At 47.2% G+C, this 27,896-nt stretch overlaps 1 protein-coding gene across 4 annotated transcripts in view; it reads right to left on the minus strand.

Moving 5' to 3' along the window:
• Window positions 1–27,896, minus strand: part of LOC126519732 (CD180 antigen-like) — a 331,658-nt gene that overhangs the window by 18,709 nt on the left and 285,053 nt on the right. For 3 of the 4 annotated variants that reach the window (XM_072285001.1, XM_055065333.2, XM_055065332.1), the window contains exons 2-4: window positions 15,952–16,100; window positions 14,214–14,320; window positions 1,168–1,297 (exon numbers count right to left, since the gene is read on the minus strand). In XM_072285001.1, coding sequence (XP_072141102.1) covers window positions 1,187–1,297; window positions 14,214–14,320; window positions 15,952–16,100 — 367 coding nt within the window. In that variant the 3' untranslated portion in view covers window positions 1,168–1,186. The remainder of the gene's footprint in view (window positions 1–1,167; window positions 1,298–14,213; window positions 14,321–15,951; window positions 16,101–27,896) is intronic. The other variant, XM_072285000.1, reaches the window with a different exon arrangement.

A 27,896-nucleotide genomic window follows, 5' to 3' on the forward strand; every position in this document is an offset into this window, starting at 1 on the left:
CACTAGGCACGGGCTCGAGTTCATGTTGCCTTCGGGGTCGTTGCATCGCCGTCATTCCAGCTTCGACGTCTGACTGTCGCCTCTCTTACGCCGGCTGTTGAAATAGCTGGCTCGCGTAATTGAATCTGGACAAGGATTTTCTTAAATTATGTGGTTTTTACGTGCCAAAACCGTGATGACGCACGCCGTAACCGGGGGCCTCCGGGATAATTTGGACAACCGAACGTTCTTTAACGTGCACCTAAATCTAAGTGCACGGGTGTTTTCGCATTTCACCCTCATTGTAATGCGGCCGCCGTGGCCGGGATTTGATCCCGTGATATCATGCTTAGCAGCCAAACAGCTTAGCCACTAGCAACCACGGCAGGTAGGGATCTTATTATGTCCGTATGTGTTAAAGTTGCGCTCATTCCACCATAATTCTGAGCCATCTCGCACAACTTTCTGCCTTGCTACTATTCTTATAATATTCACAGATATTTCGGGCACCATATAAATATCTATCAATGTGTTAACGTTTGTATCTATGCATATTTATTTTAACTGTTTCCAATTTTACCTCGGTCACTTGGTAGTAGGTGGTTGAATAGATAGCGCATCGAGCTACTGTGCGGAGGAAGCAGGCTTATTCGCGTTCGCAGTCACCAGTGCGCCATTTTTCTAGTCTCGGAGGCCACGCGCGGACTCCTCTGCAGTGACGCTAGATGGCGTAGCGTGTCCAGAAAGAAGCGAGAGAAAGGCGCCCGGTTGCGGCGTGACGCGTTTCTCAGCGTTCGGATGCGCCGGCGCGTCATTATTTCGGGATGCCACGCGCAAGCTTCATGGCGCCGAGTGTTCTTGTGAAAGCGCGAAAGAGGAATCCCGCTGCACATGCCTATATATATATATATATATATATATATATATATATATATATATATATATATATATATATATATATATATATATATATATATATATATATATATATATATATATAAATTTTACCGAAGATATAATAAATGCTTATTTCAGTATTAGTGCAGCCTAATTAACACCAATAAATAAGACAAGTTATACTGAATGCTCCTTCAGGTTTCTGCTAAGAACACAGCATCCACCCAGAAGGCTTCGTTTTTCTGTTCCTTTTTTTTTTGAAAAACACAAATCTCTGTACCTGGTGCTCACCTGCTATCGTCCAGATCGCTTATCCGTGTGCCAGCCAAATTCGGGGGCGCTGCGCACGTGCCACTGACTTTGTGCCGGGCGTTGCTCTGCAACATCCACGAGATGGTTCCGTTGCAGTCGATCGGGTTGTCTGCAGTCACAGAGAAGGATTTGCTGAGCACGAGAATCACTGCGAGAATGTATACCGCACAAAAGATGACCCGCTGGGCTCAAACATTTCCTTAAAACAGAAAAGGAGCATGTTTAAGAGTGGCTCAGTTTTACTCTTTTGCCGGCTTACCGCTGAAGCTCTAATCCGGTCATTCGACATTATGTGTGTCCGCACGTCCATCCATGCCCTCGGCCGAGCTAGCGACGTCGCATAAGAATTCTCATTTGCTCGGGTTAAATTTCCGTAGCGTCCCTTGCTCTTAAAGCACTAACAACGCTGGTCATAGATGCCAGTGGACACTTATTGTTTAACGTAGTGTTACCCTTAAGGAAAAGCTGGATTCCCTCTAACGTAGCCTAATTGGCACATAGGCTAGTATAGCTTGGTCGCGCTACCATATAGGCGCCAAGTCGGGTGCCGAATGGGGCCCTGGGTGCCAAGCAACACCAAACGGGCACGAACAGGTGTCTCCAGAATAAAAGAACTGAAAACCGTTTTTATCGAAAAAAATGGCGAAATCTCGATGAAAAAAATAATGTTACTATACAACAATCTTGAACGATGCGCTAGCAAAACTGCATAGATACTTAGTGAAAAAAATGTCCAATCAACCCCACGGTAATCCGCTAATGGCAATCCACTTCGTAAGCGTCGTTTCTTTTAAGGCGAAATCCTTTGATATCTCTGTTTCAAGGTCGCGTTGTGAGGTACAGAAAATATGACGGGACTCAAGTAAGGCCAGAATTGAAGCAAAGTATGTAGAACCGTGCATAAGAGATGAAAAATGAGTAGCAAAGTTAATAAATGATAGATTAGTCATTGAATTAGGTTGAATTAAGGTGCATTAAGAAGGATAGCGGTAGATTAAGGTCGATTAAGTGGATAAGGGAGGATGAGAATGGATTAGGGTGGATTAAGCAGGCTTAAGGTAAATTGCGGTAGGCTTTGCAAGGCTTTCGCTTGCGCGTCTCTAATTGTTTTAATCCTTCGTACCATGTAAGAAGTACGGCTAAAAATATTACAGTAGAGCCAATCTCACGATGAATATAGACGGCGATGCGATTAGTATTCAGGGATGTAGTGACACCGCATAGTGGAAGTCATTCTTATTTAAAAACACATTAAGAGACGTATGTTGCATTGGCTGTATGCGACATACACTGTCTCCAGTATCGGCTCCCTTTGGTATGACACTCGCTGGCCAAGGTCGCCCATGAGCATGACGGCATGACGACTTCTGTACAACGACGACACAGTGACAACGATGGAATGATAAGGAAAATGTGGCAGCTATTGAATGGCAAAGGTGGCAGGACGATATTCAGATGAGAATGGTATAACCACGACACCATCACAACGATGGCACGAGGAGAATGGGATAACGGCGAGGTACAAAGATAATTGGATGAGAAATAACCTGCAATGACGACAATGACATGGACACGACTGCATGACAACGCATGCATGACAGCGACCGTCCGACGACAACGCAATGATGGCGCTGAAATTACAACGGCGGAAGCATCACGATTGAATAACGGCAGCATAATTACGCTAAATTGATGGAGCAGGAATGACATCAATCGAACGACGAAGTTAGCATCACGACGACGGCATGACAATAACGGGATGATGTTTCTGAGGTGATGACGATGTTAAAATACCAGCGTGACATGAACACAATGGTATGATGATACTGCGTGACGACGATAGCGTGGCGACAATGACACGGTGAAAGTGGGTTCACAAGGTTGGAATGACTACGGTGGAATGACAATAAAGGCATCACGAGGATATGATAACAAATCTATAACGACGACAGTATGAAGATGACGCATTGACAACGATGGTTTGTCGACAACGGAAGGAGGAGGGTCGGATGACAGACCTGAAGTGACGGCATCGCAACAACGGTATTACAATGTATTAGAATGAATGTTTTGATGACTGTAGGAAGCCAATTAATGCCGCTCATTGCGTGGCATGACGACGTCCATGTGACAACTGGTGCATGACCGCGACTTTCAGACGACGACGCAATGACGATGATGACATGACGACAGTGATGACATAATCCCGATTCAATCACATGACTACGGTACCATGAAGGAGAACGAATGATGAAGTTGGAGACACGGCGGACCACGACGCTATCACAACGACGTTAAGTCAACGAATACCTGACGACTGCATGGCGATAATGGCACGATGAGAGTCAGATCACGAGCTGGAACGGTTATGATGGAATGACCACTAGCACATAACTAGCGGCCCGAGCTGGTAGACAGCTTGGGCCACTTGGTCGGCGTAAGAGGATAGATAGATAGATAGATAGATAGATAGATAGATAGATAGATAGATAGATAGATAGATAGATAGATAGATAGATAGATAGATAGATAGATAGATAGATAGATAGATAGATAGATAGATAGATAGATAGGCTCCAAACGCCTAAAATAATCGAAGAATACTAGCCGCATTGAAAGAAGCTGGACAGCCAGTGAACCAGAACCATGGTTTTACTGGTCACATCAGAAGTTTTCCTATCTGGCTTCGAGCTTGCAGTTTCTAACAAATAAAAAAGGCAATCATAGCGACAAGCCACAGCGACGAACCATAGAAAGAAGTCGTTGAAAAGGCGAAACAGAGAACTAGCTACCGTTGGTGACGTGGAACCAGGACTCTGCTTCTGCAGTGGTTTACAATTTAATGCGAAACCATCTTTGGCTTCTCTCTCCCTTTCCTTCCCGCGAAAACTATTTTCTTTAGCTAGCCTCACTTTGTGTGAAGTGTTACTAGATAGCGGGACGTGTCAATGTAAAACGAGCACGTGTGGTGCTAAAGTGTGCGTGAAAAAAACGGCAAAATTTTATCAGTGTGGGCGCCATTGTGTAGTTTAATGAGGCATTATATGTTGTCTTGATCTGTTCGGCGGCTGGACTGGTGTCTTCAAGTCAATTGTGTTGCGTTGTCGCTGATGACCGATAGCGCTATAGCCACGAGGCACGCATTGCAAAGACGCTTTTCAAAGAATTCAGATGTGTTTAGCAGTGAAATGATAACGGACCAAGGACTTCGCCTTTGGGACGATTCCTAGACAATAAGCCGCGATCCAAGGTCACCAGACAATCTTATCGCGCGCACAGAGCCCGTCCGTTATTTGTTGGGGCGGCTGTCAGGTGTTATCAGAGCGGAACGTCCGACCTGGGGGAGGTTTCTGCACGCCTTCCATGTTGCTCACTACACGGATGCAGAGAGCTGTGAGCTATAGCGGCGGGCGTCCTTTTTTGAGCGCTAACAGAATTTTAAAACATCTAAAACATTTAAAACATTCCAAATGTGAATTTAAGCCAGCGATTTCGCAAGGCACCTCAACTTGGAAGAAATTTTAAGATGGGCACCAGTTTTGAAATATGCGCTGCCGCACTTGCGGTAAGAATGCTCTGCCACTTAATTTTTTTTTTAACAAAATGCTTTCCTATGGATTGAAATTGAAAATTTCGTGAAACAGCAATGCGCATTTCGTTGCCAACTTTCGGTACCCATATCTCGAGACTGGTGTCTTGCTCTGAATCTGTTATAAATGGAGAGACTTTCGAATTCACTGGTTACAATTCATAAATTGCAATGCGTGCCGTAAAGTAATATTTAAAAAGTTAAATAGCAATACTTTATTAGTTAGTCATATGTTCATTTTGACTTCTCGTGCAAGTAAGGTCCAGCTCTGCTGCAGTAACAAAACTGTGCTGCATGCCACGGGTAATCTTACAAAATTCTGTTAACGATAAAAAAGACACTCCGTATATCAGTTGAACCTTGCTAATGTATTCTTCAGTGCAATGGGCGGGACGATAACGACGTACTACACATTAATTTGCAAGCATGTAATGCAATGTAAAAAGATAAATAAACTGTGGTAAATATGAACTACAGTAATCGGACGTAGGCTGTGCAAGCAGATACGCCTCCGTAGATACTACTGGTAATGAGCCACGATGAAGGTAAAGTCTTAGCGTTCGAGTGACGTCTCGAAAATCTGGCGAACGATTCCCTGAGGTAACGTTCAGTCACGTGTGTAGTAAGAGACGTCAGCGCTAGAAGTTCCTTCTATATAATGCCCTACCATTGTGCGTCTTTGAAACCCTGCCAACTGTTCCTGCACTTAGAATCCAAATATTTGGCAGTCTATCTTTGGTTTAAGTTTCTTTTCTTTTTGCTGTTGTCATTGTGATTGGTATACTTTATAGTTCTTGTGTGCAGTTTTGCCATATGTATAATGCCAGCCAATATTTTTTTCCTTTTCTTTTTCGTGTTATCCCTTTTCCCGCCCAACCTTATATTTGCCGTCATACCACATTGCCATCGATTCCTCTCCTTTGTGTTAAATTGCAAATTTGAGCCGTATGTTACTTTGTTACTTTGAGACAAGTTACTTTGTACTTCTTATTACCCCCCTTACTCAGTCAAGGGGCCTGTAAGGTATGTTCAATAAATAAACAAATAGGTCCCTCAAAGATAAAATATTTTAAGTAAACCTGGGCGTACACACGAGTAGCGTAAAGCGAGGTCGTTCTCGTCGGTGCTTCTGTGACGCCGCCAGCGATGGTCACGCAAAATATAAGATGCGTCAGAGCGCTGCGTGTAAAGAGCGATAACATCATAACTCTTTAATACAGATATCCTGATAACAAGATTGACCAAGTTGTAGGTTGCCCAAAATTCTGATTGGAGCTTGCGACCAACATTTTATTGTAAATCACTGCTTTAATAACTACCTGCTGTTACAGCAATACAAGGATAGTTTTTCTGTGTCATTCAGATATTCACTTGTACAGACGATTTTAATCAGTGACTGAAGCTTTATTATTAAATGTGTATGGTACAGGAGAAATCAATATTTCACTACGAATAAAAGCTTCAAGAAAGTCTACAAGCCTCCGTATGCATGTGACGCCTTAAAAACGCCTCCAGGAACACATGCGCCAAATTGTGATTTATATTTGGCGATAAAGTTAATTGGTTACTATCTTCCTTTGAAGACTAAATTACAAAAGATACAGCACGACGACGCGTGGACTCACATCCATGCATGGTTTAGGATGAGCATAAAGTGCTCGAAAGGCATAGCCCTTGGGGGAGGGCGAGGACATTGCTTTGCATTTTACTCACAAGAAAGGAACAGGCAGACTGAACTCCAGTTGACAGCGACGAAACGCTGAGCGCTAATGATATGATGGACATTATAAATAAACTAAACGTCACTAGTGCGAGGCTTGATGGAATTCATCCGTGTAACATTAACTTAATTGCTCAACACATTACTATGTCCCTTTTGCGTATTATCAATTAAAATTTTAAGACTGGACCATTTGCAGTTTAATTACAAAAAAGGGTAAAGTTACCCAGTGTTTCAGAAAGGCGAAAGAACATTAATATCAAATTATCGTCCTAGTGCCATTCTCCCATTTTTTAAGTAAAATAATTGAGAACTGTATCGAGAAACGCCTGACTATGTACTTATCTGAATTCGCCATTTTAACTCTCATTCAGTTCAGCTTCCGACCAGCTTTTTCAACTGATCTTGCTTCGCTCACTTTAATGTTAACATTAAAGATATAGGCTCGGCTAAAGATTAGAGCTATAAGGCTCCAGCCAAAAAATTGGCTGGAGCCTTATTCATTGATGTAACAAAACCTTTTGATTCTACGGATCACCACATTTTGGGAGCTTGATTTCAATCTATTGGAATTATTGGCCCTGCTTTAACACTAATTAATAGGTACCTGTTTGATCGGCAACGGGCTTATACATTCATCCTACACTATCAAATCATATGACTGCTGATAAAGGCATTGAAAAAGGGCAATACTGGACCCGCTTTTCTTTTCATTTATATGAACGACCGTCCTCAGATTGTTAATAACTCTGAACCTTTTCTTCGTGCAGATTATACGTCTAGACTTGCTTCTGACTAATCCATCTACTCTTATTCTAAAAGTAAAGACAGACCTAAATAACATTTTCCCTGCTGCAGGTTTAAGTCTCTCAGTAGAATTCTTTCAAAGGTAAAACTCATAATTTTTCATTTAGATCTCAAGGGTCCTTCAGAATATTCTACGATCAAACTTAATAACACGCTCATTTCTCCCATTAACGAATGCTCCTTCCTGAGTGTTATTCTTGATGTCAATTGAAAATGCGCTAACCATGTTACGCACTTACAAACAAAACTAGCTTATGGCAGTAGAATTTCAGTCACAGCATGTCACTGTTGTAACACTCTGACCTTGATTACGCTATACTACGCCTTTATTCACATGATGAGCAAAACGAGAACGGGAACCAACGAAGCGGGAGCCAACGGACACAAGTGGACTTGTCTTTTTCAAGGCCTTGAAAAAGACAAGTCCACTTGTCGGAACGCTGGCTCCCGCTTTTTTACGTTGTTCTCGTGTTGCTCATCGTTTTGAATTTCCATCTCACGCATTCCCCGTGTTTCCCTGCCTCTATTCACAGTCACATAGACTATTGTATCACGTCATGGGACAATACTTACCTAACTCATTTATGCCCTGTACAGCACATACAAAACCAAGCCACTAGAATACTAACGTTCAGTTCGTATGGCAGCAGTGACTCTATATTGCTTCATATTTTTAATATACTGTGAGCGCAACACATGCCTGACTCTCAACTTCATCATCTCCACATATCATCATCCATTGTACATCTTCTTCATGGGTATATATTACCAGCAGCACAGCTTGATGCTCGTGGTAGTAGCACGAGCTCGGCTGGAATAAAGCGGTTCCTTACAAGTGGTGGACGGCGATTTTCTTTCGCCAAGACTTCTCGCACGTTCTCACTGGAGCTCCGCTAGGGTCGCGCCACAACACCACTGGCCATGCTCGCTTCAGCGAATCCAGGCACGTCCGAGGCCGCTGCTCCTTCGCCTTCCGTCGTGACCATCAATAGTCGCCAGCGTGACCCCCAACTCTTCGCTGGTCTACGCGATGGATGACGTAGAGGACTGGCTCCAAAACTACGACCTCGTAAGCGACTTCAACAAGTGGAACAGTTCACAGAAATTACGGAACGTCCCGTTCTACCAGTCCGATGTCGCGAAAAGCTGGTTTTGGAACCCTGAGCCAGATCTTCCTGACTGGGCGACGTTCACGCAACAGCTTCGGCAGATTTTCGCTACTCCAGCTGTTCGCGCTGAGGCCGCGAAGAAGAAGCTCAGTGAGCGTATCCAATTCGCTGGGGAATCGTACGCCTCAAACAATCAGGATGTGCTTGGATTGCGTAAGCGTGTAAACGCTACCACGCCCCATAGTGACCGAATACGCCATATAATAAAAGGTATAAACACCGTCACCTTCAATGCCCTTGCTACGGAAAATCCTGCTACCACCCAGGACGCGATAACTACTTGCTAGCGACTTGAGGATCTCCAGTTCCTTCGGCTATGCAACGATACCTCCGATATTCGCCCCGCATTGGACGCGGTGAGCGTCGAGCAACGCAGCATTCGGCGCGGCAACGAAATGTGCGCCTGAGCAAGCGACGCACGCCTGAGCCTTAGAAACAGCTCGTTTCTAAGGCAACACCGCATTCACTAGAGGCGCTTTTGTACCGCTTTGAAGCATCGTACTCGTGGCTCAGTGGTAGCGTCTCCGTCTCACACTCCGGAGACCCTGGTTCGATTCCCACCCAGCCCATCTTGCAAGAGTTGAGCCAAAGCCACCTAGAAACAAGCGCAGCTGCTTATATACCGCCGCGACGCCGCGAGCGGCGGCGCGAGTTGGAGCCCCGTTTCTCCTCTGTCGTGACGTCATGGTGTCACGTGGTCAGCCTTGAAGGCGACGCCGCGAGCGACGCCGCGAGTTGGAGCCCCGATTCTCCTCTGTCGTGACGTCACGGTGTCACGTGGTATGGCATGGGGTCACTAAAGGTCATTGAAGGCGACACCGCCGCGCCTGAGGAGCTGGGTTGAGCTCTAGTAATATGCTTCGCATAAAAGATATTGGGACTGGAACACGCGCTCAGCAAGAGACGGGCGCTAAAGTAGAAGAGGTGGAAGCTGAGGACGCCGACTTGAATTATTGCACGCCATCTTGTACAACTGCCTCCCTCGCCGACGCCGGGTGTATCGTCCATTGTCTTTTTGTGACAAAACTGGTGGAGGTGCTGGGTACGGTTCATCCGATGCCACAAACCCCTCCTGGTAGCAGGGAGCACCAGCCCTATCCTAGTGGACACCCCTGTTCACCGGGCAAGCAGGAGAATCCGAGGATGGCCTCCGGAGCTTGATCATCTCTCCGCAACATCGACGCCCCCACACACCGGTATGGAAGGAACGTCGACGTCCCTACCGACCATTATTAGGCAAGGTACGGCCACAGCGGCAACGCAGTATCTGCTGCAGAATCTCCGAGTGCCGAAAGTGTTCCACGGAGATATCTTCTAGGATGTAGAAGACTGGTTAGTCCAGTTTTAGCGCGTTCCCGAGATTAAAGAATGGAGCGATGCGGCGAAGTTAAGGAACGTCTACTTCAGCTTGGAGGACCGGTGCCCGCACTTGGCACGAGAACCCAGAAGGCCTCATCAAATCGTGGCTCGAGTTCCGTCGTGCCTTGCTGGAGACCTACACCAATGCTGATCGCCGCGAACGAGCCGAACGGGCGCTCCAATCCCGCATTCATCTGCCGAACGAGAGCGTGACGTCGTACGTCGAGGATATGACGCGCCTCTTCCGTCGGGTTGACCCTACCATGTCCGAGAAAAAGAAGCTGCGACAGCTATTTGCTGGCCTTGTTCGAAGCCCGCCGAAGACCGTGGCTGCATTCTTAACTGAAGCCACCACGATGGAAAAGATGTTACACCAGCGCTCAACTTTCTATGAAAGGCAATTGAACCCAACTTCACCTTCGGACCAGCGCTCAGCTCCGTATGACAGGCACGCGAACGCAGCTTCACTGACGGACGCGATTGCCTTTGGAAACGTGGACGTTCTCCGAGATCTTATAAGCTCTGTGGTGCGTGATGGGCTTCAACGGCTCACCTGCCCGCCTCAGCCCACGCTAGGTTCCATTTCTGCCCTTGTGAGGAACGAAGTGCAGCAAGCGATCCAATGTCCCATTCCAAGCAACAATGCGCCGCCTGTGACAGCACAGTTGCAGCGGCCGTCGTATGCAGAAGCTTTGAGGCGAGTCCCTGCCCCACTCCGACCCATTTCGACCCCGTCACGTCTTACGCCGCGTCATACGTCCCGCCGCTCCCATCTGTGCAACCAATCCAACGTATGGAGGATCGTCGCCCGCTCGAAAGGAAATATGACGTCTGGCGTACCCCGGACAGAAGGCCTCTGTGCTATCATTGTGGAGAAGCCGGTCACGTATACCGCGAGTGCCCATACCGCCGCCTCGGACTGCAAGGTTTTGCCGCGGATTCACCAAGGCCCAGATATGGCGAAAGGCCTAGGGCGATTGAAGAATACTTGACCCAGCAGAGTATGCCGCTATTCCCGCGGCGGCAGTCGCGCTCGCCGTCCCCTAGGCGTTCTTCCCCCGCTCCTAGAAGCCCTCCAATGGCAGCGCAGGCACGATCGCCAAGCCCTCGACGGGAAAACTAAGAACAGCGACCTTCGGGGGCGAGGCCGCTGATAATCGCCCTTCCGAAGACCTCCCATCGACGCCAGCACGGTCTATTCAGCACGATTCAACGACGACAGCAGCCGAACTCAGCGACAGACTCTCGCTTGACATACCTGTTGTGCTCGACGGCCGCCACGTTAGTGCTTTATTGGACACGGGGGCCGACTACTCAATCTTGTGCGGAAAACTAGCCGCGGAACTTAGAAAAGTTATCACGCCTTGGTCTGGAACGCAAATTCGTACTGCTGGCGGGCATGTCGTAACACCGTTGGGCATGTGCACTGTCAGAGTACAAATTCGTGGGTCCACGTTTCCAGCCAGTTGCCTTATACTCCGCGATTGTTCTCGAGACCTTATCTTGGGCGTCGACTTTCTGCGAGAGTATGGTGCCATTATAGACCTCCGGGAGCGCACAGTGACGTTTTCGACAGAAAGAGCAGCGAACAACCGCGACAATTGCCGACGTAACGCGCTTCGAGTTTACGCCGACAGTGTAACTGTACCACCACGCGCAAGTGTCCTGGTAATGGTCGTATGCGACGATCTGCATGACGGCGAAGCTGCTGCAGAGGGCAATACCTCCCTTATGCTGACTCATGGTGTATGTGCAGCCCGCAGTCTCATTATGCTTCGAGGTGGACTTTCGGCGCTCCTCGTGACGAATTTCAGCCAGGAACTTCGGCACCTATTTCGTCGTACTACTATCGCTTTCGCTGAGCCCATAGCAGACGTTGCTGAATGCTTTACGTCTGCGACGAAGGAGAACCCAGCTCAGACACTCAGCAATATCGACATCAATTCAGACCTTTCGGAATAAAAGCAGGAAGCGCTGTGCGAGTTGCTCCTTCGGTTCAAGGAGTGCTTCGCATCTTCTTCTAAGGTACGCCAGACGTCCATCATGAGACACCGAATAATCACGTATGACGATGCTCGTCCCATACGACAGCTGCCTTATCGCGTATCGGTGAAAGAGCGCAACATGATTAATGCACAAGTGAAAGAAATGCTTGACGATGACGTCATACAACCATCCCAAAGCCCTTGGTCATCGCCGGTGGTCCTCGTCAAAAAGAAAGACGGAACGCTTAGGTTTTGCGTTGACTATAGAAAGTTGAACAACGTCACAAAAAAGACGTTTATCCGCTTCCGCGGATCGATGATTCGTTAGATCGACTCCGGCGAACCAGGTATTTTTCATCCATAGATCTGAAGAGCGGATATTGGCAAATCGAAGTTGACGAACGAGATCGCGAAAAAACTGCCTTTGTTACCCCGGATGGACTGTACGAATTTAAAGTACTTCCATTTGGCCTGTGTTCTGCACCGGCCACATTCCAGCGAATGATGGACACTGTTCTGACGGGTCCCAAGTGGCACTGCTCTTTAGTATACTTAGATGACGTCGTCGTGTTTGCGGCGACCTTCGAAGAACATCTGAAACGTTTAGAGGCGGTACTTGAGCCGCTCCGCTCCGCTAATTTTACACTAAAGCCAGAAAAGTGTCACCTCGGTTACGAAGAGCTGAAGTTCCTCGGGCATGTCGTGAACGCCGACGGCGTCCAGCCTGACCCAGACAAAACATCTGCTGTTGCTGCTTTTCCGACTCCTCGTGACAAGAAAGCAGTACGCCGCTTTCTCGGTCTGTGTGTGTACTATCGTCGCTTCATCGCCAATTTCTCACGCATCGCTGAACCACTCATACGCCTCACCCGAGAAGACACACCCTTTGTTTGGGCAGATGAGCAGGACGCAGCTTTCACCGAGTTACGGCAACGCCTGCAGGAATCACCTGTCCTCGCTCACTTTGACGAGGACGCTGACACCGAGGTGCATACCGATGCAAGCAACATCGGTCTTGGCGCTGTACTCGTTCAACACCAGGAAGGCGTCGAGCCAGTCATCGCTTACGCCAGTCGCACCCTTTCACGCGCCGAAATGAATTACTCCACCTCCGAGAAAGAGTGTCTAGCGGTTGTGTGGGCCATCATGAAATTTCGGCCTTATCTCTACGGTCGCCCTTTCAAGGTGGTGACAGACCACCATTCCCTGTGTTGGTTAGCCAACTTACGAGACCCGTCCGGGCGACTTGCTCGATGGAGTCTTCGTCTGCAGGAGTTCGATGTTACCATCGTCTACAAATCGGGCCGAAAACACGAAGATGCCGACACGTTGTCGCGCGCTCCCGTCAAAACTTGCGATAAGGACATGAACGAAGATGGCGCATTCCTTGGGGCCCTCACCGCATCTGACTTGATCATACGGCAGCGCGAGGACGCCGAAAGACGCCCTGTCATCGATCACCTAGAAGGCAAGAATGCTACAATCCCACGACGCATTTCTCGCAGTCTCTCGACCTTCTGCCTGCGAAAGGGTGTCCTCTACAAGAAAAACTCGAGTGCCAGCGACAAAGAGTATCTATTGGTAGTACCTGCCGCCCTTCGTGATGACATTCTCCTAGCCTGCCATGATGAGCCCACCTCTGGACACTTGGGATTTTCACGCACTCTTGCACGAGTACGCCAGACGTACTACTGGCCCAGACTTTCTACCACGGTGAAGCGTTACGTGCAAAGCTGCCGTGAGTGTCAACGCAGGAAGTCGCCGTCTTTGAAGCCCGGGGGGTTACTCCAACCCATCGCACCACCTAGCGCGCCGTTTGATCAAATCGGCATGGATCTTCTGGGACCCTTTCCCTTGTCAGCCAGCGGAAACAAGTGGAATATAGTCGCCACGGACTATGTAACACGCTACGCCGAGACGAAAGCTGTACAACGTGCCACGGCCTACGAAGTTGCCCAGTTCTTTATCAAGCACATAGTCCTCAGACATGGCGCCCCCTCACATGTCATCACCGACAGAGGCACTGCCTTTACAGCCCAACTTAAGAGGACATATTCGAGGTGCGCTGCACGCAGCATCGCAAGGCGACTGCCTATCATCCGCAGACCAACGGACTGACGGAACGGCTAAACAAAACCATTGCTGACATGCTCTCTATGTATGTGGACGTCCAGCATAAAACATGGGATCAAGTCCTGCCGTACGTTACATTCGCGTACAACACCGCCATTCAGGAAACCACACGCTTCACACCGTTCCGTCTTGTCTACGGGCGCATCACCGACGCATCACTTACTGCCGACGCCGAGCAACTTACTGAACACGCAGAGGAAGCTCGTCAACTCGCGCGCATACACATCTCGAAGCAGCAGAGTACAGACGCACGACGCTACAACCTTCGACATCGGCACGTCGAGTACCAGCCAGGTGACCAAGTCTCGGTGTGGACTCCAGTCGGTCGCCAGGGGTTGTCTGAGAAGCTCCTTAGTAGATAATTTGGACCCTACAAAGTGATACGCCGCGTTAGTGAACTATGAAGTCATTCCCGACGGTGCCGCGTCGCCTCGGCGTCGACAGCACCGCTCAGAGATAGTGCATGTTATTCGCCTCAAGCCGCATTTCGCGCGTTAAGGCGACGCCAATCCGACATCATACGAATTCCACACTTCCTCCTTCTAGTTTAGTAAGCATCGGGTCGATGCCTTTCTTTTGGCGGGGGAGTAATGCCGCTAGGTGTCGCGAGCCAGCGCTGAAAAAAAGAAGTTGGGACTGGAACACGCGCTAAGCAAGAGACGGGCGCTGAAGTAGAAGAGGTAGAAGTTGAGGACGCCGGCTTGAATTATTGCACGCCATCTTGTACAACTGCCTCCCTCGCCGACGCAGGGTGTATCGTCCATTGTCTTTTTGTGACAATATACTTCAGAAAAAATTTTTGCGACTACTATTTCCCCTGCCTTGCAATGCCCACGCATCAGAATTATTTCCGAAAGCAAATATAATAACCGTGTTTAACATTTATAATTACAAGTTAAGTCAAGCTTTCAAACGGGAGGTAAAAGAGAACTTACATATTCTTCATGAATTATGTAATCTCACCAGGAACACACATTCTTACATCACAAGGTGTACGGAACAGTGGAAGGTATTCACTCCGCGTGCCAATTATTCTACACAAATGATATCATACACACTACCAACACTTTTAAATTTGTTTCTGAAATCAAGTCTTGATATTTATATAACTGATGTACGAGTTTTACGTGAACATTTTTGTCACTCAATCTTTCTTAAATAATTGTAGAGCGTTTTTCAGGTAATTTGTGTTTTTGCGTTTATTTTTTGAGCATATTTGACATGTAGTCCGTAGCTCTGTATATATATCTCCTGTTCAATCGCTGTTTGCCTTTTAAAGGAGGCTGCGGGCTCTAGTCAAGTCGCTTACCTCTAAAGCGACTTTTACCCGCAGTCTTATCCATCATTGATGGAAATAAAGAAGTTATTATTATTATTATTCATGGCTACGAACAATCAACAAAAGCATAGCACGATCGTAAACACGATAAGCTAATGCGCGGCATAAGCGTTACAGTAACGAGAAGATGAAGCCATGCGAAATAACTTGTGTGTGTAGTGTTTTTCAGCCACAACAATGGTTTAGATGGTGAGCTACGGAATTTCATAAACGTTAGGTAATGTGTGTGTGTGTGTGTGTGTGTGTGTGTGTGTGTGTGTGTGTGTGTGTGTGTGTGTGTGTGTGTGTGTGTGTGTGTGTGTGTGTGTGTGTGTGTGTGTGTGTGTGTGTGTGTGTGTGTGTGTGTGTGTGTGTGTGTGTGTGTGTGTGTGTGTGTGTGTGTGTGTGCGTGTGTGCTGCTGCAACTCAGTCTCAATTGCCTCGTTCACATGCACCCTTGTGACCATGCGCTGCTCAATACGATGTCGCAGATTGGATTCCCGGCCACCATGGCTGCACTGCGATGAGATCCGAGTGCTAAATAAGCTCGTGCTCCGAGCGTTGGATGCGCGTCGAAACACTCCATGTCGTCCACAGTGCCAACTATATCCCGAGCGCTATGATATTAAATGAAGTTTCTGAGTATGTGCCGCTTTTCGGGGATCTCCGGCACGAGCACTCACCGTCGAGGGTGACGAGCCGCAACTGGCCCAGCATCGGTTTCCAGGGTTCCGGCGACAGCGTCTGGAAGTGGTTGCGGCTCAGCGTGACGCTTTCCAGCACAGGCATGTTTTCGAACATGTCCGACGGCAGAGACGTGAGCTCGTTGTCGCTGCACAAAATTAACATGTTCGTTAGAGCACTAGCAGGCGTGGTACAATGCTTTTTTCCTAGTTTCTCAGAAAACATTCTGTCAAACGTGCCACAAGACGAGTATATTCATACATACTTTATTAGCAGAAAGGTGGGCAGGTTGAGGAGGAGCAATCAGCTGTTCCTCAATCGCTTCAACCAGAGTTGCCTACAAAAATTGCTGGATGTAACTCTGGCGCTACTGTGCACGAAACGGCAAGTATGGCGGGTCAGCCAAGGTGGGAGAGATGGGCAGTAGATGGCCTATAAAGTTCGTTTATTTCACTTGAAAGAACTTTGCTACTTTGGAAATTGATCATACTCGAAAAAATGATGCATGATATGTGCAACAATTCACAGTGATTACGCATTACGCATGTGGGCAGAGACTGATTCTCTTAATGTTTTGAGCAAAGTAAGGACTTCATAATTTACCAAGATAGAGCGTAATAAATAACCTCAAGAGAATCATCATCATCATCATCATCAGCCTGATTACGCCCACTGCAGGGCAAAGGCCTCTCCCATACTTCTCCAACTACCCCGGTCATGTACTAATTGTGGCCATGTTGACCCTCCAAACTTCCTAATCTCATCTGCCCACCTAACTTTCTGTCGCCCCCTGCTACGCTTCCCTTCCCTCGGAATCCAGTCCGTAACCCTTAATGACCATCGGTTATCTTCCCTCCTCATTACATGTCCTGCCCATGCCCATTTCTTTTTCTTGATTTCAACTAAGATGTCATTAACGCGCGTTTGTTCCCTCACCCAATCTGCTCTTTTCTTATCCCTTAACGTTACACCTATCATTTTTCTTTCCATAGCTCGTTGCGTCGTCCTCAATTTAAGTAGAACCCTTTTCGTAAGCCTCCAGGTTTCTGCCCCGTACGTGAGTACTGGTAAGACACAGCTGTTATACACTTTTCTCTTGAGGGATAATGGCAACCTGCTGTTCATGATCTGCGAATGCCTGCCAAACGCACCCCAGCCCATTATTATTCTTCTGATTATTTCACTCTCATGATCTGGATCAGCAGTCACTACCTGTCCTAAGTAGATGTATTCTCTTACCACTTCCAGTGCCTCGCTACCTATCGTAAACTGCTGTTCCCTTCCGAGACTGTTAAACATTACTTTAGTTTTCTGCAGATTCATTTTTAGTCCCACCCTTCTGCTCTGCCTCTCCAGATCAGTGAGCATGCATTGCAGTTGGTCCCCTGAGTTACTAAGCAAGGCAATATCATCAGCGAAGCGCAAGTTACTAAGGTATTCTCCATTTACTCTTATCCCCAATTCTTCCCAATCCAGGTCTCTGAATACCTCCTGTAAACACGCTGTGAATAGCATTGGAGAGATCGTATCTCCCTGCCTGACGCCTTTCTTTATTGGGATTTTGTTGCTTTCTTTATGGAGGAGTACAGTGGCTGTGGAGCCGCTATAGATATCTTTCAGTATTTTTACATACGGCTCGTCTACACCCTGATTCCGCAATGCCTCCATGACTGCTGAGGTTTCGACTGAATCAAACGCTTTCTCGTAATCAATGAAAGCTATATATAATGGTTGGTTATATTCCGCACATTTCTCTATCACCTGATTGATAGTGTGAATATGATCTATTGTTGAGTAGCCTTTACGGAATCCTGCCTGGTCCTTTGGTTGACGGAAGTCTAAGGTGTTCCGGATTCTATTTGCAATTACCTTAGTAAATACTTTGTAGGCAACGGACAGTAAGCTGATCGGTCTATAATTTTTCAAGTCTTTGGCGTCGCCTTTCTTATGGATTAGGATTATGTTAGCGTTCTTCCAAGATTCCGGTACGCTCGAGGTCTTGAGGCATTGCGTATAGAGGCTGGCCAGTTTTTCTAGAACAATCTGCCCACCATCCTTCAGCAAATCTGCTGTTACCTGATCCTCCCCAGCTGCCTTCCCCCTTTGCATAGCTCCCAAGGCTTTCTTTACTTCTTCCGGCGTTACTTCTGGGATATCGAATTCCTCTAGATTATTCTCTCTTCCATTATCATCGTGGGTGCCACTCGTACTGTATAAATCTCTATAGAACTCCTCAGCCACTTGAACTATCTCATCCATATTAGTAATGATATTGCTGGCTTTGTCTCTTAGCGCATACATCTGATTCTTGCCAATTCCTAGTTTCTTCTTCACTGCTTTTAGGCTTCCTCCGTTCCTGAGAGCTTGTTCAATTCTATCCATGTTATACTTCCTTATGTCAGCTGTCTTACGCTTGTTGATTAACTTCGAAAGTTCTGCCAGTTCTATTCTAGCTGTAGGGTTAGAGGCTTTCATACATTGGCGTTTCTTGATCAGATCTTTCGTCTCCTGCGATAGCTTACTGGTATCCTGTCTAACGGAGTTACCACCGACTTCTATTGCACACTCCTTAATGATGCCCACAAGATTGTCGTTCATTGCTTCAACACTAAGATCCTCTTTGTGGCTTAAAGCCGAATACCTGTTCTGTAGCTTGATCTGGAATTCCTCAATTTTCCCTCTTAGCGCTAACTCATTGATCGGCTTCTTATGTACCAGTTTCCTCCGTTCCCTCCTCAGGTCTAGGCTAATTCGAGTTCTTACCATCCTGTGGTCACTGCAGCGCACCTTACCGAGCACGTCCACATCTTGTATGATGCCAGGGTTAGCGCAGAGTATGAAATCTATTTCATTTCTAGTCTCGCCGTTCGGGCTCCTCCATGTCCACTTTCGGTTATTCCGCTTGCGGAAGAAGGTATTCATTATCCTCATATTATTCTGTTCTGCAAACTCTACTAATACCTCCCCCCTGCTATTCCTAGTGCCTATGCCATATTCCCCCACTGCCTTGTCTCCAGCATGCTTCTTGCCTACCTTGGCATTGAAATCGCCCATCAGTATAGTGTATTTTGTTTTCACTCTACCCATCGCCGATTCCACGTCTTCGTAGAAGCTTTCGACTTCCTGGTCATCATGACTGGATGTAGGGGCGTAGACCTGTACAACCTTCATTTTGTACCTCTTATTAAGTTTCACAACAAGACATGCCACCCTCTCGTTAATGCTATAGAATTCCTGTATGTTACCAGCTATATTCTTATTAATCAGGAATCCGACTCCTAGTCCTCGTCTCTCCGCTAAGCCCCGGTAGCACAGGACGTGCCCGCTCCTTAACACTGTATATGCTTCTTTTGGCCTCCTAACTTCACTGAGCCCTATTATATCCCATTTACTGCCCTCTAATTCTTCCAATAGCACTGCTAGACTCGCCTCACTAGATAATGTTCTTGCGTTAAACGTTGCCAGGTTCATATTCCAATGGCGGCCTGTCCGGAGAATAGTTGTAGTCCGGAGAATAGTTGTAGCCAAAAACACAAAGATCAGACAACTCTATCTACTAACCATCACTCTTATGGCAGCTGAATATCGCAACGCATCCAGTGATTTTTGTAGGAAACAATGTGGCTTCAAGACCTTCGAATGATGGACGCCACATTTATTTTCTTCAATCATGTCCAGTCCATGTGTTCGTTAGAAGTTATTCGGTACTTTTTTTCGTCGTGCCTTTAAGTTTAACGCCTTCCTTTCAACTCGCCCATCATGCTGTTTAAGACGACAGAGAAGCTATAACGACGGTGCGTGGTCTTGAACGACTTTCGCATATTAATCCGTGTCTTCCCAGCCATAAGCAAGAACAGTTCAAGCGACTTCTCCAGCAATACAAGGAATGCTTCTCGTCGTGATCAAGGATCCGACAAACGCCAGTTGCTATGCATTACACTGCAATAGAAGAATACGCTCGACCACTCCGCCAGATACTTTCACCGAGTTTTAACGCGAGAATGCGAAGCTATAAAACAGCAAGTCAACGATATACGGCACGATGATATCACCCAGCCATCGAAAAGCCCTCGGGCGTCATCTGTAGTCTTGGTGAAGAAAAAGGGTGGAACTCTGCGTTTCTGCATCGATTACCGTCGACTGAACAAAATTGCGAAGAAGGACGGACGTATACTCCAGCAGAACTTTTTGTTGGGCTAGTTGGTGCATGTTACTGAAGTACCAAAGCGCCAAACAGACGACACCGTGTCTCTTCTTGTGACACGGTGCCCGAAGAGACATCGTCCGTGTCTCTTCTTGTGTGGTCTCTTTGGCGCTTTAGTACTTCAGTAACGGACGTATACGCTCACTCACGGATAGATGACGCATTGCACCGGCTCTGCGATGCAAAGTATTTTTCGTCAATGCGCCGGATGTGGGGATACTGGCAAATAGAACTCGGCAAGAGGTATGGGAAGAAGACCGCATTTAATCACGCCAGACAGCCTCTATGAATTCAAGGTCATGCCATTCGGTCTTTGCTCGGCAACTTTCCAGCGTGTAATGGACACGGTATAGACTGGCTTGAAATGTCAAACGTGTTTAGTCTACCTTGACGACGTCATCGTCTTCGCCTCAAACTTCAACGATCATCTTCGGCACCTTGAAACCTTAGCAAACGCTATCAAATTATCTGGGCTTATCCTTAGGCCGCATAAATGCCACTTCGCTTACAAAGAACTTCTGTTGCCTGGTCACGTCATCAGCATGTCAGAAGTCCTTCCTGATCTGCAGAAGACAACTGCCATTGCAAACTTTCCGCAGCCCGTCGACATGAAGTCACTGCACAGGTTTCTCGAACTGTGTGCCTACTATAGGCACTTTGTCAAGAACTCCTCTCGCATTGCCGCTCCTATCACACTTTTCATGAAATCCGACGTTGAATTTAAGTGGAAAACACCGCATGTCGAGGAACTGACGCATCAAAAAAGACGCCTGCTTTCACCAGCAATAGCAACTTGAACGTAGATGCCGATACCGAAATCCACACCGACGCAAGCAGCATAGGTCTCGGCGTTGTCCTAGACCAGCGGAAACGGGGACTTCAAAGCGCCATATCTTACGCTTGCGGGCCGCCTTCGAAAACGGAAGCCAATAATTTAACGACGGAAAAGGAGTGCCTTGTCATAATTTTGGCTACAAAGAAATTTCGCAAGAAATTGCCGTTGAAAGTCGTACGCAACGATCACGCTCTGTGTTGGCTATCCAATTGAAAGGCCCCTTCAGGACACCTAGAACGGTGGAGCCTCCAACTGCAAGAATTCGGTATCGCCGTGCTATACAAGTCAGGAGCAAAAGACTCCGTTGCCGACTGCCTCTCCCGAGCTCCTATCGACCCACCGCCGCAAGACGACCACGACGAGGAGTCTTTCTTATGAACAATAAGTGCCGACGACATCTCACTAGGAGCGAAGAAGCCTTGTCGACTTCTTGGAAGGGAAGACCGATTTTGTGGCAAGAGTAATTAGGAGCGGATTGTCCTCGCTTTTGTTACAAAGGAGCGCCCTCGTAAATCAACTTCTCGCCAGTCCGCTAAAACTACCGTCTGGTTGCGCATTCTGTACTGCGGCCAGAGGTTTTACACGCCCTTCATAATGACCCAATGGCAGGGCATCTCAGCATTTCTCGTACGCTCACGAGGATTCAGGGGAATTACTGGTCACGCCTGTACGCGGACGTCACCCATTACGCCAAGTCGTGACGAGACTGCCAGCGACGAGAACAGCATCGACAATGCCAGCATTATTACTGCAGCAGATCGAACCTCCTTGCCGGCCATTTTAGCAGATCGGGATTGATTTGTGGGGCCCTTTCCGACTTTAACATCTGGAAACAAGTGAATTATAGTGCAGTGGAAGTAGCTCAATCTTTTGTCGAGAGCATGCTGCTGCGATATGGTGCGCCAGAAGACCTCACTGCCGGCAGAGGGATGGCTGTTACAGCGGAGATTACTCATACCATCCTGCAATACAGCCAGACAAGTCACCATAGGACAACCACCTACCACCCACAGGCGAATGGCCTTACAGAGCTCCTGAATAAGATCCTCGCTGACATGATAAACATGCACGTTGGCGTCGAACACAACACCTGGGATGCGGTTCATCCCTATGTAACCTTCGCTTACGACACGGCGGTGCCAAAAACAACACAGATCATGCTGTTCAAGCTGGTTTACGGAAGAAAGCCGACGATGACTCTCGACACCATGCTGCCCCACGTCACCGACGAAGAGAGTCTGGACGTCGGCGCCTATCTGCAGCACGGCAACTTACCCAGCTGTGCATCAAAAGCTAGCAAAGGACCGACAGCCGACACTACAATCTTCGAAGACGCTGCGTTGAATACCAGTCCGGCGAACGTGTTTGGGTTGCACCCCGACACGCCGACGAGTACGTAGTGAGAAACTTTTGCGGCGCTGTTTCTGGCCCTACAATATCATCCGACGTATTGGCACACTGGAGTATGACGCCACGCCAGACGGCATTTTGAAATCATAGCGGCGCCGCGTAGGACCTGAAATCGTCTACGTGGTGCCTCTCAAGACTTTCTACGCCCGCTTACGAACTTTGGAGCTTTGTCTCTTTGTTGCTTTATTGCTTCTGTGCATGGGTGTTTATGTTTATAACTTTTGTGTTCCTTTGGAGCATCGGCACAACACTTTTTATAAAGGGGACATTGACACGTGAACATGTTAGTCTCTCTCCGATGACCGCTTTTCACCGGCTATCAAATGTTAAACGTTATCACTCGGCGCAGGACGTTCCTACATGTATCGGAAGTTCCTCAAATGTTAACGATAATTTTATTCGTTCTCTGGATGTCACCCAACCATATGTAATCAGATTGTATGCGCGACGCCAAACGTGCAGTACTTTCTGTAAGGCGCGCGGGCGTCAGCGATTACATTGGAACCTTCAACGAGTCGTGCATAAAGCCGACGCGCTTGACCCGCTGATCAGATTTCGACGATCGGCGAATGTGCTCGCCGTTGCCGTTGTGTTATGAGTGTCGCCTGCTTTTGTGGGCACTGGTCCGCGCAATAAAGAGTTAGTTTCGTGATTGACAGTTTTCGCTGCCGTAACTAAATACCAACGAACGAACTAATTACGAATACGAACTAAACTGTTTGCAATGATCAATCTTGCGCAACTTTGATATTTTATTGTGCACTAAAACATGGCTGACCATAAATGATAATATCCCGTATTATCAAAACTACACATAGTGTAGTAAGCTCATAATGCAAGGGAGGGAGAGTGGCGTTTAAGTACACAGTCTCCTAGACGGCGCGGTCATTCTAGAATTTTCAATTTTAATAACACCATAAAACGAACAATAGTACATTTTGAATTTACTGCAATTGTACTCACGTGTCACCTGACACTAGGAAAGAAATTAGTCGCCTTTGTTATCGTTTTCTTTTGGTCGTCCCTGTGTAAAGGTATGCTCGCCGGTATGCTCGTCACCTCCGTTTGTTTTCATGGGTAACGTAAACAAAAATATGGTATCGAATGATACTTTAGCCAGATAGTTTACTACTTTAATCAATTCCTTCGTTTGCACAAACGTAATTACTGAGTCTTCCTGACTCACGTTGAGAACTGCTATGTTACCTCATATATCCGTCACCTATATGATATATCACCCAACAGACTATTTTCTACATGTGTTATTAGGTGAGGTAAGCGATTACCTAGCAGATTCATTTTGCTATTTACGCACACTACGGTCGCAAAGGTTAAGAAAGAACCCCTATTCGTAACAGAAAGGGTTGTATAGCTTTTGCTTCGTGATCAAATCAACAGGCTGACCATGTGCATTTGAAGAGCAAGATCCGAACCTGGGAGAGAGCGGGAGAGAGCTCTTTATTCAAATACAGATAAGTCTGCCGGTGTGTAAGTACGCGCTTACATGTTACTATGCGTAGGGAAGGGATCGGGGACAGAAAACCCTAGGAGAATAAGGGGCGGAAAGTTACGATCGTGGCATTTACAGGTGAGACGATGGTGATGGTGTTAACTTAAAACCGAACATAGCATATTACGATTTACACTTAAGTGCAGGCAAAAAATCGAAAACGCGTTCAGAAAATGAGCTTTAGTTGTTGCACAGCCTGATAGCAAATGTTGTTCACGTTGGAAGTATATATGGCAGAAAGGAGTTTCAAATTCATAACTCGTATCTAAAAAAACTTGGAGGATGCTTAAGCTTGGCCTTTGCCTGTAAGAGTGGAGCGTGATAGCATTCCAAAATCCCTGATCGCTACTCACAGTTGCCTGCAAATGCAGTTTATGCAGCTGTAATGCTTACCAGGAAACGCTGGCGGTGAACGCTATGCATGAAGTCGAGCTTTCTGCTAGAAACGCGGCCAGTTGCGTGGGCCCGCAGGTAGTGGGCCGATCCCGCGCCCCCCCCCCCCCCCCCCCAAAAAAAAAATGACAACATTTACAGGTTTTTTTAACTGTTTCGCACGTTTATTACTCGAGTCTGAGAAGATTGTACATAAAAGCGTGTGCTGTAGGTCCTTCATGTAATTTGCTTGTGGGTTGTCATTCTCAAAATTCAAAGGAATAGCTTTGTCAAGCAGATAGTAGAGTGGGGCTGTGCACACAGCCGATGACACACGGCCGTGTCACCGGCCTTGTGCACAGCACTCCTTTATTCTCAATTCTACACCCTCACCGCTAACATACCTTGGGTCATTGCTACACCCACCCGCCTTACTCCTTCTCTCCTTTACAAGAACACTACCTATATATACAGTGCCGAGGAAAGCATATGTCGCCTTGAAAAAGACAAATCCACTTGTTGAAACGTTGACTCCCGATGTTACGTTGTTCTCGTTTTGCTCTTCGTCAAGAATGTAAGACAAGGTATGAGTAACGTTAGTGATGTAATGGCGAATATAATCTATATTCGCCATATATAATCCGGTCATGTCATATAGCTAGGCGTGGCATGTACATATACCTAATGAAACTTTCGCTCACGGACAACTCCGCCGACACCATATTCTCTGCGACACGGCGCCCTAAACGCTGTCGCGTTAATACGAGTACTCAAATGTAAAACGCGGAGGCATGGGCAGAAGCTTCCATCTATCGAACTTCGTACACTGCCGCGGCATATCAAAACTATCGTCCTTATTGGTGACAGCAGCATCACTGTACGTGTCTATAGCTACAAGCACTGTCATCACGTCAATGCTTTCATGCAGAAGCAAACCATCTTTGGAGCTTGTCGACTCCATCAAATGAAAACCATTATTTCAAGACAGGCACGGCAACACGCGACTGAGAACCGCCATTTTGAAGATCTCTGCCTGACGAACGTGCACAAACTAGGGAGCCGCAATGGCCTCTTCGCCGCCGCTCCGTACAGGGCGGGGACAACTGCGTCATCTATTACTACGTCCGCCATTACATAGCTCCCTCCCTATAGGGAGCGCTCTGCTAGCAAGCGCATATCATGGGCTTTTTGCAACCAAAGGCATTTCACGCAAAAGATACTGGTCAGAATATGGATATCTGTGCTCAAAAACTGTTTGCAGGCTCAAATTACATTGATTTAGCTGTCGCACGCTGTCTCCTCTCACCGCAACTTCTCTTCAGTGGACTCCTCGGTGGCCGTGCGGCCTGTCAGCTGCTCGGTGCAGTTTTTAAGCATTGCTTTTAGGTCCTGTTGCCGGTGACTTTCAAGTGACCTTGTGCCAAAAGCTACAGCCGTTATCCGGGCATTCAAACGAGAACCTCCAGGCAAGTTGCGAGAACAAAACGAGATCATCCGCAAAACAGCCAAAACATCAGAAAATGCAGTCTCTGGCCCCAAACCTTTTGTACAGGACGGCAGTTACAGAAATATTGCTTCCGAGTTCTTTCTAATATTTGTTCACATTATCATTCAATCTGTAACTTCTAGCACGCTGAAATTTTATATGTCATTTCTAATAGCGACATTCAAAAGGCAGATACAGTGCACCTGACACTTCACTGTCATCTTTTGCGCTGAGATGAGGTTGCATGTGCTCTTTTGAACGCCAGTGGTCCGTGACTTCCACGGCGCGGGTTTTGCGTCGCCCCCTTCAGCCGCGTTTCTTCTAGCTTGGCTGTGCGTTCTGCCTCCCTGGTGTCTTTCGGTGCCTGTCGTGAGGCCTTCAGTCGGTTTTCTTCTCCTAGCTGGGCAGCGTCGATATGGCCCAGTGCATAGTATGGCGTGACGCGGTGTGGTGTGGGGAGGTGTGCCGTTGCGAGCATGAAGTATGCCCATTTTAAGATTGTGGCTAGTATCATCTCCCATCAATCTGCTTCACCGCTTGCCATTTCATGCTTAGATCTACTCTCGATTACGGGAGAGCCAACATTTTTGTCATTGTGCTCTTTGTACTTGTCATACGCCGTTTAAACTTGCTTTCTTTTGCCATCTATGGCGCGTGCGCACGTAGGTCTGACAAACCTTGACGGAGGGAGCATTAAGGATTATCAAATCGCTCTTTTCCCCTTTATTCTGACGGAGAATGCGAAACAGCGTCTAGGAGGGCAGAAAGTGAAATAGAGTAATAACCATGTTGGTACTGTTATAGACCGCCTGCATTTTTAACTTGCTTTGTAATAAAAGCGCCCGATCGAATCAGCAGTGAAGCATCTCTGACGACCTCCGCTTTATTGACGCTGTGTCTTGCATTACTCCGACAATCATCATTTTCACTGAAATAAACCCCCCTGCAAAAGGCACAACCTTAATTAGAGTACAATGTTTCATTTATTTGTAGATGCGTTATCTTGCTATAAATAAGGGCCATCTCTGTGAGCACAAAATAATATAATAAGACTATAAAATGTTCTAAAAAAAACCACCAATGCCCACTGTAAAAAAAAAAACCAGTCCAGTTATATTTGAAGCTGCCTAAGCCGCCCGATCTGGAAGCACAGCTAAGGGCTGTCCATCAGGCCACGACGCACCAGAGAGGCTCGGTCATTCTGTGCCAACGTGGGAGCGGCCCGCTACGTGCTGACAGGCGTTCGGAGGGACCTGAATAAAGGTTTACCATAGCATACAATCCTGGAGGTCCCCGGCACATGTTTTGCTTCCACATTCGTTGACGCCGTATGCGAAGCCTCAGCCTTCCATAACTCGAGATGAGGAGCTTCTCAACAGACTCATGCAAGTGTGCACCGTTTTTCTCAAATACTCAGTCACAGCCTCGCAGCTTTCAGAGGGAACCTCAAGTCAAGCAGCCTCGCAGTCCAATTTATGCCCCTGAGATGTTATTCGCTTGACTTCAGCGTCAGCAAAACATTCTCCCTTGGACAGGTGAGGTTGCCACCTTCAGGTCTGCGTTTTTTCTGGGAGTCAGGTGCGCGTGCTCGCTGCCACATGTGCCTAACAAGGCAGTGTTGCACTGCTCACGTCCTGCAACAGCTGGCAGCATCTCCTTCAAAGGAAACCCGCCGATGTAGAATAGGATGTTGTATTCATTTCTTTCAAGTTTTTGGATGAATGTAGTCCTCATCCCCAAACCCGAAAAACCGCTTCATGCAGAGAATCTGAGACCTATCTCCCTTACGTCGTGCCTCGGGAAGGTCGCAGAACATGCCATCCACAATAGAATTGGAGAGCACATTGAAGAAAACGGCCTATTCCACCACAATCTCATAGGCTTCAGAAAATCACTATCCACACAAAACGCCACGCTACTCATCAGGAACGCCGTCATAGACAACAAATCCAGGGATGTAAAAGGCATCCTGGCGCTCGACCTAACCAAGGCCTTCGACACGGTCAGGCACGAGCACATCCTCAACGAAACTTAGATCTCGGAGTAAATTTCCACAATTTCGTAAGATCGTTTTTGGATAACCGAACGGCCACCATAAACGTCGGACAAATCAGAAGCAGAAAGCAC

The sequence above is a fragment of the Dermacentor andersoni genome, chromosome 10 (genome assembly GCF_023375885.2).
Source record: "Dermacentor andersoni chromosome 10, qqDerAnde1_hic_scaffold, whole genome shotgun sequence".
NCBI lineage: Eukaryota > Metazoa > Arthropoda > Arachnida > Ixodida > Ixodidae > Dermacentor > Dermacentor andersoni.